We start from the raw sequence: 18,579 nt of genomic DNA on the forward strand, positions 1-18,579 counted from the left end.
ATCAAAATTGTCTTACCCTCCAGAGGTTTTTTTTGTCAGTGTTCAAATGTAAAGTGAGGTGTCCAAGATTTATCTTAATCCAAAGGCATGCTGAAATATGTATGGTCTATCCAGTCTCCCAACAAGATAAACTCATAGCATAAGGTATGATGTGATACTTCATATACATACCTGATCTTGATTTGTCCTTGCTGTTTTCAGGGCACTGCCATAGAAGTTTGCTTGGCTCTAGCCTTGTTCTCTAACTACTGAAGCTGTTATTGAAGTCCTAATACATCCCTTCCAAATCTCTCCAGCCACAATTGTGGCAGAGACCATAGAAGTCTGACTGGCACCGGCCTTGTTCTCCAATTACTAAAGCTGAATCTGTCCATCCATGATCAGGACATAGACCACAGAAGTCTGCCTAGCACTGTCTTTGCTTCTCAATTACTGGGGTTACCATCTAATCACTGCTAAACTTGTCTGGTTCCATGCCTTCCACATAGGATTCCCTAGTGCTTATCACGTGCATTTTTGAATTCCGTTACCATTTTGAATCTCACTAAAATTGACATTCATTATTTTTATTTCAACCAATAGCAAAATACTTCTATTTAATTCAATTGAACTAACTGAGGAATAGTCCTTTATAGCAATATTTGGCAGATGGGGTAAATGTGAATTGGAGTGAGCAGGGAAGGAACTAGTATTTACAAAGTGTTAGGACTTCAAAGAGTGTAGAAAGCTTGCCTACTCCTTAGAAGTGGAGGTAAAACAAAGCCCGAGCAAGCATGCAAACAAACTCACTAGGTCAAGAAATATAATCTCCTTCTAGTAAGCTACAGAATGTGAAGTACAAAATTATCCAAGCTCTCATATATGTATAAGTGTTGAAAACCACTGTATCACCATTGTTCCCATATTGGACTATGTAGATAAGATGTGGCTTCTTATGTGGAAAATAATTTTCATTTAAATTGTGAACTTTGCACAATAACTGCATTCTCAGCACAGTTCATGTTTTGGCTACTGAGTGCCTGATTCATTGTTAAATCATCAAAAACTGGAAAGTTGCAGAAGAAAAAAATCTTTTATTCTTTTCATGGCCTGCATCCTGACAATTCCAAGGGGGGATTTAAATGAGAAAGTATAGTACAAAGACTTCCCAAAAGAGTAACTCCTAATCCAGCATTGGCTGGATAGGTTCCTCTGTCAATAGTCTAAGCCACAGTTCTTCAACCGCCGGTCCGCAGAAAATTCCTGCCGGTCCGCGCAGGGCCGGCAAGATGGACGCCGTTAAATTTCCTGCCTCGGAAATCTTCTGTTCCTCCCAGCCTCGGGCGATCAAGACAGGCTGCCGACGTTGGGCATTCCCTCTGTGAGTCTCGCCTATGCGGAAATAGGAAGTTGGAACAAAATAGGCGGGACTCAGAGAGGGAAGGTCCCGACGTCGGCAGCCTGTCTTGATCGCTGCCCTTGCCGAGTCGCTGAAGAGGGCTGCAGGGAAGCTACAAGTAGAAGGGAGATGGTCAGCGTGTGGATTGGGGCCATCAGCAGCGTCTGTACTGAGAGTCTGCCCACGTGCATGATGCGGTGGGTAGGGGCCTCCAGCTCATCTTGGGCGGCAGGGCCTGTGGTGCAAAGCTGTTTTTGCCGGCTTGGGGGGGGGGCGGGTCACGAATGTGCAGGGCACAGCAGGAGTAAGATCCTGGGGAGCCTTCAACAGTGGCCGTCTCCTCTCCTAGCAGCTCTGTACTTACCAGGGCAGTGATTCACTTCGGCAACTTCCCCTTTTCTCAGAGGCGCAACGGACCCAAGGCTGCCTAAGGAAATCACTGCTGCAGGCAAGTACTGAGAGCTGCTGGAAGGAGAGGAAACCACTGTTGGAGGCTGGGAAGCTGCTGGATAAAGGGAGAGCTGCTACTGCACCTGGAGGGAGGTAGAAGGAGAGATGCTGCTGGGAGGGGAAGAGGGATAGCGATGGGAAGAGAGCTGCTGTTGGATAGGGGGAGGAGGGAAGGGAGAAGGAAAAAAGGAAGGAAACAGCTGGCAGGGAGATTAGAGGAGGGAAAGGGGAGAGACAGGAATGAGAAAGTACAGAGAGATTGATGCTGGAAAGGGGGTCAGCAGAGAAATGAGAGAGGGATAATGATGCTAGATCTGGTATAGGAGAGATAAAAATGAAGAAAGCAGTGAAGCTGAAATGAATGATGTAAAAAGGAGAGAGGAGGCACAGGCTGGATGGAAAGGGGAGAGGGGCATAGAAAGAAGTCATATACATATGGAAGGGGGAGAGGCCAGACAGTGGATGGAACGGGCAGACGCTTGAAGGAAAAGAGTGGAAAGAAGATGAAAGCAGAGACCACAAAAGGTAGAAAAAAATCATTTTATTTCTATTTTGTCATTACAATATATCAAATTTGAAATATATATCCTGCTAGAGACATAACTGGGGACTGCAAAGCCTAACAGTATTCCTGTCATGTGTGACTACAGTATTCTGTTAGCATGATATTTCTGTGTAGCATTCTGTAATAATTTGGCTTGTTCAGTTTTCTTGATAGTAGAGGGGATATATGTGAAGGGGAGGGGAGACAAGGGTTTTATTGGTCCTTGCTCTGAATAAAATGACAATTGTATAGAATATTGATTCTTTTTATACTTTAATAAAATACGTTCAATATAAAATCATAATTGAGGCTTGTGCAGATGAGATCAGATGGTTTGTGGGGACTGAGCTTGCGGAGACGGGGCAGAAATGTGGTTTTTTATTTCGGTCTTAGTAGTTTGCCGGTCCACAAAATAATTATTTTATTTCTGCCGGTCCACGGGTGTAAAAAGGTTGAAGAACACTGGTCTAAGCAGAGGAGCGTCTCACAAGCAATTTTGTACTGTAGCTATACAACATCATAGACCAAACTCAACTTTGACATTTTAAAATAATTTACTCTTCTCCTTTTAGATATGGAGTACACCAAACTACACAAAACCCCATCATCTTTGGTACGACGCATCGTTACCATTGTCTTTGCTGTGACCGTCTTTAGCTGTGTCCTGGCAGCCTACATCATTGAGTTCCAGATCACTCATGATCCCTTTAAGCTCACCTCCTTTGGTCTCTATGGTGCAATCTTGGTTTTCCACCTGCTTATGCAGAGCTTCTTTGCCTACTTGGAGCACCGCCAGATGAGAAGGGACAACCTACAGTGCAGTTACCAAAAGACAGTAGCCCTGACCATCTCAGCCTTCCAGGAGGACCCCACATACCTCAGACAGTGCTTGGTCTCAGCCAAGGATACCAATTATCCATCAGATAAGCTGAAGGTTGTCATGATAATTGATGGTAACGGCCAGGAAGACTTGTACATGATGGACATGTTCCTAGAGGTCTTTAGCGAGGAGAAAGAAGTGGGGACCTACATTTGGCAGGAGAACTATCACTCTTGGTGGACAGAAACCAGGAAAGAAAAGAAAGGAAGTCTCCATGAGATAAACCAGAAGAACAGCCGAGGGAGTCTCCACCACTCCTTGTCAGATGTTGGAAGGAAGAGGGTAGAAGAACTCATCAAAACCAAGCGTTGTGTCTGCATCATGCAGAAGTGGGGTGGAAAGAGAGAGGTGATGTACACTGCATTCAAGGCTCTTGCAGATTCAGTGGATTATATTCAGGTATGATCTGCTTTGCTACCCTTCGGGGATGAAAGGCTTAAAATGAGACTGCTGGGTTATGTTTATTGATGATTGCTCTGTGACTTCCACTTTATATCTGCTCAGTTTGCTGCTTGAAATTTTTTATTTATTTATTTTACATTCTCTTTTGCAGCAAGGTAGCAATAGACTACAAAGTTCAGAAAGTGTTCTACTCTGAAATGATAGCCAGCAGACATTTTTCTAGAATGCTCAGAGCTTGACTGTCTGTTGATTTGAACCTGAACTTTTTAGTCTATGTATTAAAGCAGCAAAGTTGTCTGATAGTTAATTCCCATCCAGAGAAGGGTGAATCTGGACATGGCATGAACTGTCATGGCAGCCCTATACAGAGGAGGCTACTGTATTATTTTTTTCAGGGGTAAATATTCAGCTGTGAGCATTTTTTTTGGCTGCTGATGACATTATGCCTGGATATTCAATACTGGTCATGTCTGAGTATCGGTATTGAATATATGGTTATGTGCGGCTGGCAATCACATGTATGGTTAAGCGCGATATTCAGTACTGGACCTCCCACAAAATAGCAATCTACAGCTTTAGTGGTTAGTGTTGATATTCAGGGCACTAAGGGCCTGATTCTATTTACAGCACCCTACTTGTGGATGACTAGCGATACCTAATTAAAATCTGTGCATAACTAAATTGGTTTTTAATTGGTTAAATTGTATGGTAATTGGCCAAGCCATTAAAAAACAATTTTTTAAATTATTAAGATTGCACATGGATATCTGTGCAGCGCCTAGTGACACCTAAGTCAAGGCACCCTCTGATGCCTAATGACACCTACCTTGAAAGTAGGTGTGGATAGGGGTGTATGGTAAATTTAGGCATTGCTAGGAATGTGAGCTAGGCACCAGTAAATTAGGCCAGTAATGGCCTAATATACCAGCATCTACCTCAATGATGCCTAGTGACGCCTAAGTTCGCCTACGTGCTGCTAGACATGATTCTATAAAGGACACCTAATGGTTAATTGACAACCACGTAGACCAGCGCCTACAAGTTAGGTGCCATTTATAAAATCAGGCCTTAAGGCCCGGATTCTCTATATGGCACCAATATCAACGGCCGCCTATCATGTGTCAATCGCACGACAGTGCTATTTAGGGAATTGTGCCTCCAAGAAACATAGGGGCTGGAAATGTAGGCCATGTTTTTCCAGACTTACATTTCTGGCGCCTATCTTTGTTGTGAATTGTACCTACTTAGGCATTAGTCACAGCCACAGTGACATTAGGCGGCCTAAAGCACCTAAAGAGATGTGATTCTGGAGCCGAATTTGTAGGCGCCTTGAAACTCAGTTAAAAACATAATTTCAATGCCTTTTTTTTTTTTTTTACTGAACTTTGGCACCTATTGGTGCCTTAAAAAATCAGCACTGGTTAGAGAATCCAGGCCTAACTGTTTAAGTGCTGCTGGAGATCAGTAGGTAGCTCCACACAAACAATTTAACCAACTAGGAGCCTCTCCTGCCCTTAAAACTCGCTTTCAATATTGACCCCTTGGTGTTTATCATTATTGGTGCATTTGTAAGACAGAAGCAGTGGTCTTGAAGTGCTACCTATGAAAGTAGTACAATCTCCATTATTGAAGGATTTTTGAAGCAGTATAGACATACATATTTCTGGAATGGTTTAGCGATGTGAGGGAGTTACATGATTTCCTGAGGTTTCTTCCATCTGTATCGTTCTATAATTCTCTAAGAAACTGCTACAGTCTACTATTACCATTTCTAGGCATTAAAACCTTATTTTACAAATAATCAAGTTGGCAGAGTAAGAATTCTGCTTCCATTTAACTTGGGTAACCTGCTCTTTTGTAGCCATAGTTATATTCCCCAATTCCCTTCAACTGCATCCTCAAAGACTTGATTGTGTTATAAACGCACTAAAATACACCTTTCCTAATTTGAAAAAAAAAAAAAAAAAGGATTTTAAAGCCTTCATATTAATGGAGCTAGTGTATCACTAAACACTATTGAGGTCAATAGTCAGTCCTCCCCCTCCCCTCCCCTCCCCGTTTTTATCAAGCATCACTAGAGGTTTTTAGCGCGAGTCAGCGAGGTAAGTGCTTCAATGCTCCTAGTCTTCTATCCAGCGATATTAAGCGGTTATCTCTTGTTGAATATCACTTTCTGTGAATTGGCTGATGACCGGCTATATTGCATGATATAGCTGGACACCACCAATATTCAGCAACTCACCAGCTAGCTTTGGTGACCAGATAGAGCTGCCTAAAAGGGTGGCCTATATTTGGCAGTTAAGGCTTAGCCAGCCTATGTCTCAACCAGCCAAAGACAGATCAGAAATTGAATGCCAGTCACTGAATACAGCACTGGCATTGAACTTACGGTATTGCTGCAGACTATTGGCGAGTGCCAGCAATCCCCTGCGATATGAATATTGGGGGGTATCACTTCTGCAGAAGATCACTTATATAATCATAGATCTGAAATGGCCATAATTTTTTTATTTTGAAAATTTTTAATTAATTTGAAACTGGTATATGTTCTGGCATAGGCTAAATTGCAGTTCTTCTCTGCTTCAGGGGGAACAGTGTTTCTGAACAAACTGGGTTTTTCTGGTCATCCATCCTTAGAACTCATATGGGGTAAGTCTATAAATAGGCACCTCAGTTTAGACAATCCAGTGCCATGCACATAACGCTAGTTCTATGTATAAGGGCATCTTGGTAACCACAAAGGAGACAGTCACCTCTGCACAAATAGCAGAAAAGTCCAAAAGAAGAGAGCAGAGCCTGCCTGGTCATCAAAACCCACTTTATTAGCAACCAATGATAAAAATCCATGCACATGGTAGTCTTGTCAATCATATAAGTGCATGGCAAATCATGGACTCGACATGGACCATGTTTTGACTAAATTGCCTGCATCAGGAGTCCCAAATAAGTTAATGACAAACCAAAAGTGAAAGCCAAATCCGTATGGATCCGGGGTAAAATGAACAGTGTCATTTAGCGTTCCTTTCCCTCAGCCTTGGAGCTCTTCTTTGGAAGGAACGCTAAATGACACCATTCATTTTACCCTTGATCCATACAGATTTGGCTTTCACTTTTGGGGCCTAATTCCTAGGCGCCACTCAGTGCGGTTGTCAATCAGCTGCTAGGAACCATTTATAGCATTGTACCTCTCAGTACCTAACTTAAGCATTGTTAGGTGTCCTATTGTTAGACACCAGTATATTAAGCCAGGATTTTCCTGGCCTAAATTACTGATGCCTAACAGAAATGCCTATTGATGCTTAAGTCTCCGCCCCTAATCATTCCCACTTCTGAGGTAGGCATCATTAGGCGCCAGTAGGTTCCTTGACTTAGGCATTGGTAGGCGTTGTGCTGAAATCTGTGCATAACTTCAATTAAAGTTAAATTAATGTTTTTTAATCAACTTTTAATGTCATTTTCAATTAAAATGCCAATTAAAGTCAGTCAACAAATTTGGAGTTGTGCATGGAATTCAGCTAAGTACCACTAGGTGCCATTAATAGAGCTTTTCCCCTAGTGCACATAAGCTCATAATTGTGAATTAATGGTGTAATTTATAGAACTGTTGTGAAAGAGAATTTATACACTATGGGCCAGATATTCAGACCATGGGAGGTAGCCCAGCTATCTCTCACAGTTGGTGGGAACCCTGGAAACTCAATGCTGGGCTGTATCCGGTGGCTGGCATTGAATTCTGGGGTTTATTTTGCTGCTAGAAACATAGCCGGTTAAGCTGATATTCATCGGACTGAATGTAAATCACATACTTTTAAATAAGATTCATATAACCACATACAGCATAAATTTGGTCATAGCAGCCTCTGTTTTTAAATCACTACATACAGCCCATCGCTATGCAAATCAAGGCCTCATTTAGACTGTAGCTCAGAAATCCAACACTGCTTCTTTTAATTCAGGTCAGCTCCCCTCCGATCACCTTCTTTGCACAAAATTACAGAGCATATACATAAGCATGTATTAATGAGACAAAGCCAACATGGATTTAGTAAAGGGAAATATTGCCTCACCAATCAACTACATTTCTTTGAAGGGGTAAGCCAGTGTGATTATGTGATCGGGTTGAGTAGTCATTACCTGTCACACATCTGTCCCCAAGCCATTACTCAGGTTTTGCTTCATTACCAGGCACTTCTGTTAAAACAAGAACATGGTAACCAAAACACACACATCATTCATACACTTCTAAAACGCATGACAGGTACCTCCAGGCACACTCTTCCTGATCATCTCCAGGTCTTTCCTAGACTCCATAGTTCTTCAGGTCCTCTCTTGACCCTTCATTAGCCCTCCGGGTCTTCAGGCAGTTCTCCACTGATCACTCATCAGACCTTTGGCCAGTGCTCACATGGCTTACTACTGGTTACTTGCCAGATCCCCTCACCCTTGGACCTTGGACTCTTTGGGCTGCTTGTGGAGCCACCACAGGTCCCCTAGTCCCCGGCCTCTTGGGTCCCCATGGGTACTAGACACTTCACCAATTCCTCCGCCGGTCATTAAGCTTGAGCCCCTTCCTAGACTCCAGACTCTACCAGGCCATCTGGCTACCCCTTCTTCCAGGCCCTTCCTAGCCAGTTTCTCTGTGTGAGGGCTCTTCCTGCAGATTCCTTCCAGTCCCTCAGTTGCTCACACACCTGGTCACTCACACAACTCCACCAGGCTCTCTGCCGGTCATCAAGCTTGAGCCCCTCCTTTGACTCCAAGCTCTATCGGGCAGGCTGGTCTACAAGGCTTACCAGGAGTTAGGCTGAAGCCAGCATTCCTCCCCTTGATGGTCACCTGACTCCCAAAGGAGCATTTGCTTTTCTTAGCTCTTAGCTTGGGAACTGTCCTTTTTAGCATCTTCACTCAGGGTGAGTGGACAGTTCCCAGGGGCCTTTGCATGATATTATGCAAATTAGCTCCTTCTTTCTGCTGCTTGGACTCCCTCTGATGACCAGTGACAGGAACTTCACCCTGTCACAATTAGTAAATATTGTGTATCTAGGTTTTCAAAAATCATTTGACAAAGTACCTCATGAAAAACTCTTGAGAGAATTTTTTTAAAAAGTAATGAGATAGGAGGAAATTACAAAGGGACCTGAACAAACTAGGGGAGTAGGCAACGAGATGGCAGACAAAGTTCAATGTAAAGTATTGCATGTAGGTAATGGTAATGGTAGACAAAACAATGAAGCCAATGGCACAGTGCGCACGGCCACTTAGAGAGCGAATAGAATGCTAGGTATAATTAAGAGGGGTATTACAACCAGAACGAAAGAAGTTATCCTGAACGAAAGAAGTTATCCTGCCGTTGTATCGGGTGATGGTGCGTCCGCATCTAGAGTACTGCGTCCAATATTGGTCGCCGTACCTTAAGAAGGATATGGCGATACTCGAGAGGGTTCAGAGGAGAGCGACACTTGTGATAAAAGGTATGGAAAACCTTTCATACGCTGAGAGATTGGAGAAACTGGGGCTCTTTTCCCTAGAGAAGAGGAGAATTAGAGGGGACATGATAGATACTTACAAGATCATGAAGGGCATAGAGAAAGTGGAGAGGGTCAGATTCTTCAAACTTTCGAAAACTACATGAACGAGAGGGCATTCGGAAAAGTTGAAAGGGGACAGATTCAAAACCAATGCTAGGAAGTTTTTCTTCACCCAACAGGTGGTAGACACCTGGAATGCGCTTCCATAGGGTGTGATAGGACAGATTACGGTATTGGGGTTTAAGAAGGGATTGGACAATTTTCTGAAGGAAAAGGGGATAGAGGGGTATAGATAGAGGATTACTACACAGGTCCTGGACCTGTTGGGCCGCCGCGTGAGCGGACTGCTGGGCATGATGGACCTCTGGTCTGACCCAGCAGAGGCACTTCTTATGTTCTTATGTCCTATTATGGATTAAGAACTGGTTAAAGATAGAAAACAAGTAGGGTTAAATGGTTAATATTTTCAGTGAAGAAGGATAGATAGAGGGGTTCACCAGGGGCTTGTGTTGGGATTGGTATTTTTTTAACTTATTTATCAGTGATCTAGAGATGGGAAAAACTAGTGAGATAATTAGATTTGCTGATGAGACAAAGTTGTTCAAAATTGTTAAATCATAAGAGGACTGTGAAAGATTGCAAGAGGACCTTGAGACTAAGAAACTGGACATCAGAATGGCAGATGACGTTTAATGTCAGCAAGTGTAAAGTAATGCACGTGTAAAAGAGGAACCCAAACTATATCTATGTGATGCAGGGCTCCACGTTAGGAGTCACTGTCCAGAAAAAGGATCTGGGTGTTACTGATATGTTGAAACCCTCTGCTCATTGTGCAGTGGCGGCTAAGAAAGTAAATACGAGACGTAGAATGTTAAGAATTATTAGAAAAGGCATGGAAAATAAAGATGAGAATGTTATAATGCCTTGTTATTGCTCCTGTCTGCAATTCTAGTCACCACATCTCAAAAGCGATATAGTGGAATTAGAAAAGTTACAGAGAAGGGCGATGAAAATGATAGAGGATGGGATGACTTCCATATGAGGAAAGGCTTAAGTGACTAGAGCTCTTCATCCTGGCGAAGAGATGGCTCAGGGGAGATAAGAAAGAAGTTTATAAAATACTGGTGGACTGGAACAGACAGATATGAATCACTTGTTTACTCTTTCCAAAAATACTAGGACTGGGGGGGGGGCATACAATGAAGCTACTAAATAACAGATTTAAAATATACCAGAGAAAATATTTCTTTACAACGTGTAAATAAACTCTGGAATTCATTGCCAGAGAATGCTGTGAAAGCTGTTAGCTTAGCAGGGTTTAAAAAACGGTTGGTTAATTTCCTAAAAGAAAAGTCCATAAGCCATTATTAAGATGGACTTAGGAAATTCCACTGCTTATTCCTAGTATAAGCAGCATAAAAATCTGTTTTGTTCTTTGGAATCTTGTCAGGTATTTGTGACCAGGGTTGGCCACTGTTGGAAATGGGATTCTGGGCTTGATGGATCTTCAGTCTGTCCTAGTACGGCAACTCTTATGTTGTACATAATAAACCACTTTAGATCTTTCAATTGATGTGATTTTTCCAGGCAGTGTGGAACAAAGGGCTGTCAAATTGCTAATATATAAACCATTGTGATGTTCCATTAATCTGACCTTTATCATTCTGCTGGTCTTATCCACATATCTTAGTCCTGGAACAATATTTTATTTCACATTATTCATTTCCATCAAAATTTAATAAATCATATACCGTGTCTAAAAATATTTTTTAAAACTATTTTTTAAAGATAATTCTGTAAAGTGCTCAGAAAATGGCTACTGTGTAGGTCATGCGTGCTAATTTTTCAACAAATTGTGAGGAAGTACCCATTTTCGATCATCGCACTTATCTAGAACATGTCCATCCTCAAATCTTGATTCCTGATAATTAACAAGAGAAGATTAAGTGCACTTATCTGTTTCAGTTATTAACTCTCACTTCACTTCAATAAATGAATGTCACTGCAGTGTCCTCCTGAAGCGCTTCCTTTATCTTCAAAAGTTCATTCATCAAACCTTCACCTCTGTGCTACCATACAAAAACCCTTTTGAAGATAAAAGAAGTGTTTCAGGAAGACATTGCAGTGACTTATTTATTTATTGAAGAGAAGCAGGAGTTAATAACTGAAACAGATAAGTGCATTTATTCTTCTCTTTTTAATTATCTGGAATTAAGATTTGAGAATGGACATGTTCTAGATAAGTGTGATGATTGAAAATGGGTGCTTCCTCACAATTTGTTGAAAAATGAGCACAAATGAGCTACACCAGAGGTTCTCAAAATGCAGTACACATACCCCAGAGGGTATATGCACCATTGTCAGGGTACATGGCACAGTGCTATAAGTCTCCCACCCTCCTTCTGCCACTGTCTTCTCTTCCCAGCCATCCTGGACTTGCATTAACAGCTCACTGTGCTTTCAACTTTCCCACACAGCTGCCACTAGCATTACTTTATCGATTCCATCTGGCAGCCTCAGGGCCTTTGCTAGGCCGACAGCCTGAGGAAAGAGGAAATTGCATCATCGGAGGTGGGTCAGCCTAGCAAAGATCCTGAGGCCCCAACCCTTTAAACTCCCTCCCAACCCCATGATCCCCCCCCCCGGCTTATTGAGGTACCTGGTGGTCCTTTGGGGGTCTTTGTGGCAGGAGCGCAGTCTTCTCTCTCCTTCCTCCTCATGGCAGCCTTCTAAAATTGCTGATGTGACCTCTCACAGCTGCTCACGACATTTTCTGGAGTACTGCGAGCTGCTGCAAGAAGTCATGGCAGCCATTTTAGAAGGCAGCCACGAGGAGACAGGAGCAAGAGGACTGTGCTCCTGCCACAAAGACTCCTGCTGGACCATCAGGTACCTTGGTAGGGCCGGAAGGGGGGGGGGGCTTTGAGAGGGAGATTAAAGATCAGGGCCTGGAGAGGGGAGATAACTTTGGCTTTGGGTTGGAGGGAGGGATGAGAGGTGCAGAGACCTGTGAGGGGTTGGAAGTGAGAGAAGCTACACCTTGTGGCTCTTTGTAAATCTTGGAAGAGAAATGTGCTGCTGAACTTGAAGGAGAGGGGGAGGGGAGAGAAGAGATAGGTGCTGCACACTGCCTGCTTCAAACCCAGAGGGAGGGAGGGAAGGAAAAATGTTGTAGAAAGAAAGAGTAGTGAGAGAGGGAGAAATGGACATGGAGTGGAGGGGAGGGTGAGATGATGCATGAGGAGAAAGCATATTAGTTGTGAGTGGAGTTGGGGAAGGGAAAGAAGAAAAATTGTTGGGGGTGGGAAGGAGGGATGTCACACTCGAGGGAAGAGGCAAGGAGAGAGAAAAAGGGTGAAGGAGGCATAAAGTGCTGGAGAGAGAAAGGGAGAAATGTTGGATGGGGAGGGCAGAAAGGAGGGAAAGAGAGATGTCACACTCAGGGGAAGGTGTAGAGGGCAGAGATTGAACAGTTGGACTCATGGAGGGAGAGCGAGATATTGGTTAGAGGAGGGAATGTGGTCCGGAGGAGAGGAAGCATGCAGGAGGCAGAGAGAAAGAAATATTGGACTGGTAGAGGGAAAGAAGGGAGAAATGTTGGACTGGGAGAGGGGCCAGAAAGGAGGATGGGATGGGAGATGTTGAACTGCAGGGTGCAGAAAGGAGAAATGGAGGGAGAAATGTTACACTGGGGGAGGAGGGGGAGAAAAGGGAGGGAAGGGAGGGAATGAGAGAGAGAGAGAGATGACAGACCAGTGAATGGAAGGGTAGGAGGTAAAAGAGAGATTCCACACTGCAGGAAGGAGAGAGATGCTAGACTGTGGGAAGAAAAGGAGAGAGATACCAGACTGTGGGAAAAGGGGAAAGGAAGCAGGGAGGGAAGAAGAGAGATGTCAGACCATGGAAATGGGGAGGGAAGGAGGGAGAGATGCCAGACCATGGGAGAGGAGAGAGCTAGGAAGGGAAGGCAAGACATGGAAAAGTAGATTTTGAGAAGAAAACAGAAAAATGGAAAAAAGTTGAATGTTAAAAGTTCATGCCAAAGATGGATGCAGGGTAGAAAGTAAAGAATGAGAGAAAAACAATCAATGAATATGAAGGCCCTCAATGAATATGAAGGCCCTGGAAACACATTTAAGAACACAGTCAGAAGAAAGTGTAACCAGAGACTGGGAAAGGATGATTAGAAAAATCACCAGACAGCAAAGGTTGGGGGAAATGATTTTATTTTCAATTTAGAGGTCGAAATGTGTCAGTTTTGAGAATTTAAATCTGCTGTCTATATTTTGCACTACATTTGTCTATTTTTCTGTAGCTGTTACTGAGGTGACATTGCATATTTTAAAGTCATCTACCTTGCATATGGGAAGGGGGGAGGGTAGAAATGCTGCACAGGCAAGGGGGGAGAAATGCTACAAAGGCAAGGGGGGAGAAATGCTGCAAAGGCAAGGGGAGACATGCTGCTGCTGCTGCTGTACATGGAAGGGGGAGGGTAGAAATGCTGCAAAGGCAAGGGGGAGACATGCTGCTGCTGCTTCACAGGGAAGGGGGGGAGAAATGCTGCACAGGCAAAGAGGAGAGAAATGCTACTGTTGCACAGGGAAGGGGGAAAGAAATGCTGCACAGGGCAGTGAAGAGAAATGTTGCTGCTGCACAGGCAAGGGGGGGAGAGAAATGCTGCTGCTGTACAGGGAAGGGAGGAGAGAGAAATGCTGCTGCTGTAGCACCCAGTTGGGGAGAGAGAGGGAAGGAGGGAGAAGGAAGACAAGGGAGAGGAACCAGAGATGCCAAGTCTATGGGAGAGAGGGAAAGGAAAAAAAGAAAGGAGATGCCAGACTATGGAAGAGGAGGAAGAGATGTCATGGCATGAGGGAAGGGAAGGAGATAGAGATACCACACCATGGTGTGGAGTGGGAAGGAAGGAAGGAAAGGAGAAGAGAAAGAGAGAGATGCCAAAGCATAGGGGAGGGTTGGAGACAGAAAAATGGAGAGGGGGTGAAGCTGAAATGAATCATGTACAAAGGAGAGAAGGGACACAGGATATACCGTTTATTGAAGGGACATAGAAAGAGGGACGATGCCTTATGGAAGAGAGAGAGGGTGGACAGTAGATGGAAAGGGCAGAGAGAGTGTGGGCAGTAGATGGAAGGGGTAGAGAGAGAGGGAAGAAGCTGGGTGGAAGGGGCAAAGAGAGGGCAGATGTTGCATGGAAGGGAGAAAGGACAAATGCTGTACAGAAAGAAGAGAGCAAAGAGAAGATGATTAAAGCAGAAACGACAAAAGTTAGAAAGATTTTTTTGTTGCTTTACTTAGAATCAAATAGTATTGTAACTGTATTGATAAAAGTTTATAAATAGGAAATGGAAATAAGGCAATTTTGGGGACTAAACCCCTTTCCTCAGGACAGGATACCATAACAGCAGTATACTGTACTGTTCTGAAGAAGGATTTGGTCTCTGAAAGCTAATTGAAAAATGGATTAGTCCAATAAAATGGTATTTTCTTATTTCTCATTATTTGTTTTATTTGTTAATTTGTAAAGTGGTGACTGTTATGTATCAATTTTTTCAAATTTACATCTACTGTCTTTATATTTTGCACAGTATTTGCACATGTGTCACTGTTTTTGTGGTGTTGTGGTGTTGCATTGTATGCAGAGTCTGGTTTCTTGGCGGTTCAGTTTGTCTACATATTTCTATTTTTAGTTTGTGATTATTCCATATTGGGCGAGGGTGTATCTCTGTTCTGTGTGTATGAAAAGAACATAGTTTTCAGTTGGCATTGACTGCAGGATCAATTGACTGTGCGGGATCTGGCTTGTTTAGTTTTACAATGTATGTGTTGGTGTTCTAGTGCTCACTGCAGTGTTTAAGATGCTGCCTTTTCCTAGGTACACTCTTGTGCGATATGTGGATTGTTACTAAAAATCATATTTTTGAAATAGATGGGGGGGGTCAAAAAATGATGGGCCCCAGGTGTCACATATGCTAGGTACGCCACTGCCTGTCTACCATCCTGCAAGCTCAATTCATGCCCTCTAGTTTTACCATTTTATCTTCTCTAGAAAAGATTTGTTTCTATATTAATATCTTTCAAATATTTAAACATCTGGGGTGTCGGTCCTCTCCTCTAGAGTATGCATATTCAGGTCTTCCTGTCTCTTTTCATACAACTTTTGGCACAAGCCCTATAAAATTTTCATTGCTTTCCTCTGGACTACTTTAAGTCTTTTTAGATCTTTAGATACAGCTTCCAAAACTAAACACAGTACCCCAAGTGGGGCCTCACCTATGACCTGTAAAGGGGTATCAACACCTCCTTTCTTCTGCTGGTTATGCTTCTCTTTATGCAGCCCAGCATCCTTCTGGCTACAGTCACTTCCTTGTCACACTGTTTTCGTTGCCTTCAGATCCTCAGATACTATCAACCCCCAAGGTCCCTCTCCCCATCCATGCATATCAGCCTCTCACCTCCTAGCATATATGGCTCTGTCAGATTTCTACTCCCCAAGTGCATCACTCTGTACTTCTTTGCATTGAATTTTAGTTGCCAAACATTAGACCATTCTTCTAACTTTTGCAGATCCTTTTTCATGTTTTCCATTCCCTCCAGGTTGTCCACTTTGTTACAAATCTTGGTATCATTCACAAAAATGCAAACCTTACCTTCTAACCCATCACTCACAAATATATTGAGCAGAATTGGTTCCCAACACTGATCCTTGTGGCACTCTACTACTCATCTTTCTTTCCTCCAAGCAAATTCTATTACCTACATCCTCTGGAGTCTGTCCATCAACTGGTTTCTAATCCAGTTCACCACTTTGGGTCCCAAATTCAGCCTGTAAAGTTTATTCAAGAGCCTCCTGTGAGGAACCATGTCAAAAGCTTTGCTGAAATCTAAGTAAATTACATCTAGCGCACATCCTCAATCCAGTTCTCTGATCACCCAGTCAAAGAATTCAATCAGATTCGAATTCAATCAATTGTTGGGCATAATTTACCTTCAATAAAATCATGTTTCCTCAGATCTTGTAATCCATTGGATTCTAGGAAGCTCACTATCTTTTCCTTCAGCATAACTTCCATTATATTTCCAATAACTGAAGTGAGGCTTACTGACTGACCTGTAGTTTCCCGCTTTATCTCTGTGACCACTTTTGTGAAAAGGGACCACATCCGTTCTTCTAAAGTCCCACAGAACTTCTCCCGTCTCCAAGGAATTATTGAACCTCTCTGAACTCTCTCCTTAATATCCTGGGATGGATCCCGTACCATCCCATAGCTTTATCCACCTTGAATTTTTCAAGTTGTTTTATAAATTGTGCACATAAGTGCTATGTACACCCATGACTCGCCTATGCCTCTGTCGGGTCCATGCCCCTTTGCAATTGAGTTTTTGTGCATGCAATTTATAGAATACAATAACTGATCAAAATGCCAGTTAGCAGCTAATTTCTATTAGGTTATGCAAATAACTGACTCTAGTTTATAACTTGTGCACACAACTTTGCATGCTAAGCATAAAACTCGGTGCACAAGGTTCTAGAATTATGGAGTACCCATCTAATATTCATCATTATTTAACCAACCAGGAACAGCTTCTGGCCAGTTAAATAGCATTTAGCTGGCTAACTGCTAATACTCAGGAAGTGAAAGCCAGCTATCTCCGCTGAATATTCTCAGTTAGCAGCTAAACATTATATTGTGCAACTTAGCTAACCGTGAATATTTAAGTGCAGGCTGACTAAGCTGATTGGCCACGTAAATAGTAGGCTTTGACCTCTATTAACATAACTGGCCAGCACTGAATATCTACTTAGCCGGTTAAGTTAATAGTGGCCAAAAAGCCCCAGATATTCAATGCTGGTCACTAAAAACAGCCCAGCCTTGAATATCCAGGTTCACTGCCAACTGTGTGATTTAGCCGGACTGCCTCCTGCAGTCTGAATATCACCCCCCCCCCAAGTGTCCGCATACATGCACGAACCTGTTGAATACCCAGCATTTATTCCCATTTTTGCTGCGTAATTCTAGGTGGCTCCTTTTAGAATCACTCCCTAATAGTCTCTTCATAGGAAGAACATTGCCAACATGCTCAGTGACCACACAGCATAAAGTTTTTGAGATGCATATAAATTTTCTTTGCATTCCAAGAGACTTAAAACGTAGTTACTTATTCAGGAAGGAAGTGAGAAGACTGACTCCCCTGACACAGGGAACTGAATATGTGTACTAGTTTCATTGGCATTTATAAATGTCTAAAAAGTTATGAATATTTGGACCTTATGATTATATAAGTGATCATTTATGGCAGTAATAGTGTTTTGTCCTGCACCAGTTCCATTATTATGAGGTCCTTAAAAATTTTTTTTTTTTTTAAATTTTAGAAGAATGGCTGTAATTGAATTACCAGTATTTTCACTTCTGCTTGGATTGTGTTTTGTTTATGGCACACCCTTTACAGCATTTGACACTTCGGGGTCAATATTCAGATGGCAGTGATGAGTTATTTTTTAAATGCTGATCATTGCTGGCTAAATTAAACTGGATATTCAGTGCTGGACCATATCCAGGCACCAGTAGTGAATATTTGGGTTAATGGAAGCACCTGGAAGTTCTGTGGGTATGATCGATATTTATTGTCATACTGCCATAGCTAACTGGGCAAAGTTAGAAATGCCTTTTGTTCCCAGTTAGCAATGCAGGCACTGGCACTGAACGTCATTGGAGCCCACATAACTCCACCCCTGGGCTGCTCTAGGATGAATCATAACCAAAATTGGCAAGAGCCATGGAGGTCATAGGGCATATTCAGCAGCACTGTCTGATTAAATGCTGCTGACTATCCCCTTCTAACCTGCTCAGCCACAGTTTAACTGGGCAAGAGCTTCTCCTACATGGTTAAATTTTTATTTTTTTTAAATGTTGGGACCTTCAAAACTAGGCATCACCACTCTTGATTTGATTGCTAGGTTTGTGACTCGGACACGAAACTAGATCGCTTGGCCACTGTTGAACTGGTAAAGGTCCTGGAGTCCAACGAGAGATATGGGGCAGTGGGAGGAGACGTGAGGATCCTGAACCTCTCTGACTCCTTCATTAGCTTCATGAGCAGCCTAAGATACTGGATGGCCTTCAATGTGGAGAGAGCCTGCCAGTCCTACTTCAACTGCGTCTCCTGCATCAGCGGGCCACTGGGTGAGTTGGTGGATCATCAAGATAGGGGAGGCTAACAGAAAAGATTGAATTTAGGGCAGTATAGAGGTAAGAAATTGATCTGGTCTATATCTAAGGCCACATTGAACTTCAGTTGACAATGAGATGGCTAGTTTAAACCTACCACAGATCAGTAGCAGACAAAAGCCTTTGATGGCCAATTAGTATCCATCTCAATC

General features: G+C 42.9%; 1 protein-coding gene across 1 annotated transcript in view; it reads left to right on the forward strand.

The window, feature by feature from the left end:
* The window catches only part of LOC117368847 (hyaluronan synthase 1-like), a 99,145-nt gene that overhangs the window by 58,518 nt on the left and 22,048 nt on the right, over positions 1-18,579 (forward strand). The window contains exons 3-4 of the mRNA XM_033962590.1: positions 2,945-3,651; positions 18,157-18,382. Of these exons, the coding sequence (XP_033818481.1) occupies positions 2,945-3,651; positions 18,157-18,382 (933 nt within the window). The remainder of the gene's footprint in view (positions 1-2,944; positions 3,652-18,156; positions 18,383-18,579) is intronic.

The sequence above is a fragment of the Geotrypetes seraphini genome, chromosome 11 (assembly GCF_902459505.1).
Source record: "Geotrypetes seraphini chromosome 11, aGeoSer1.1, whole genome shotgun sequence".
NCBI lineage: Eukaryota > Metazoa > Chordata > Amphibia > Gymnophiona > Dermophiidae > Geotrypetes > Geotrypetes seraphini.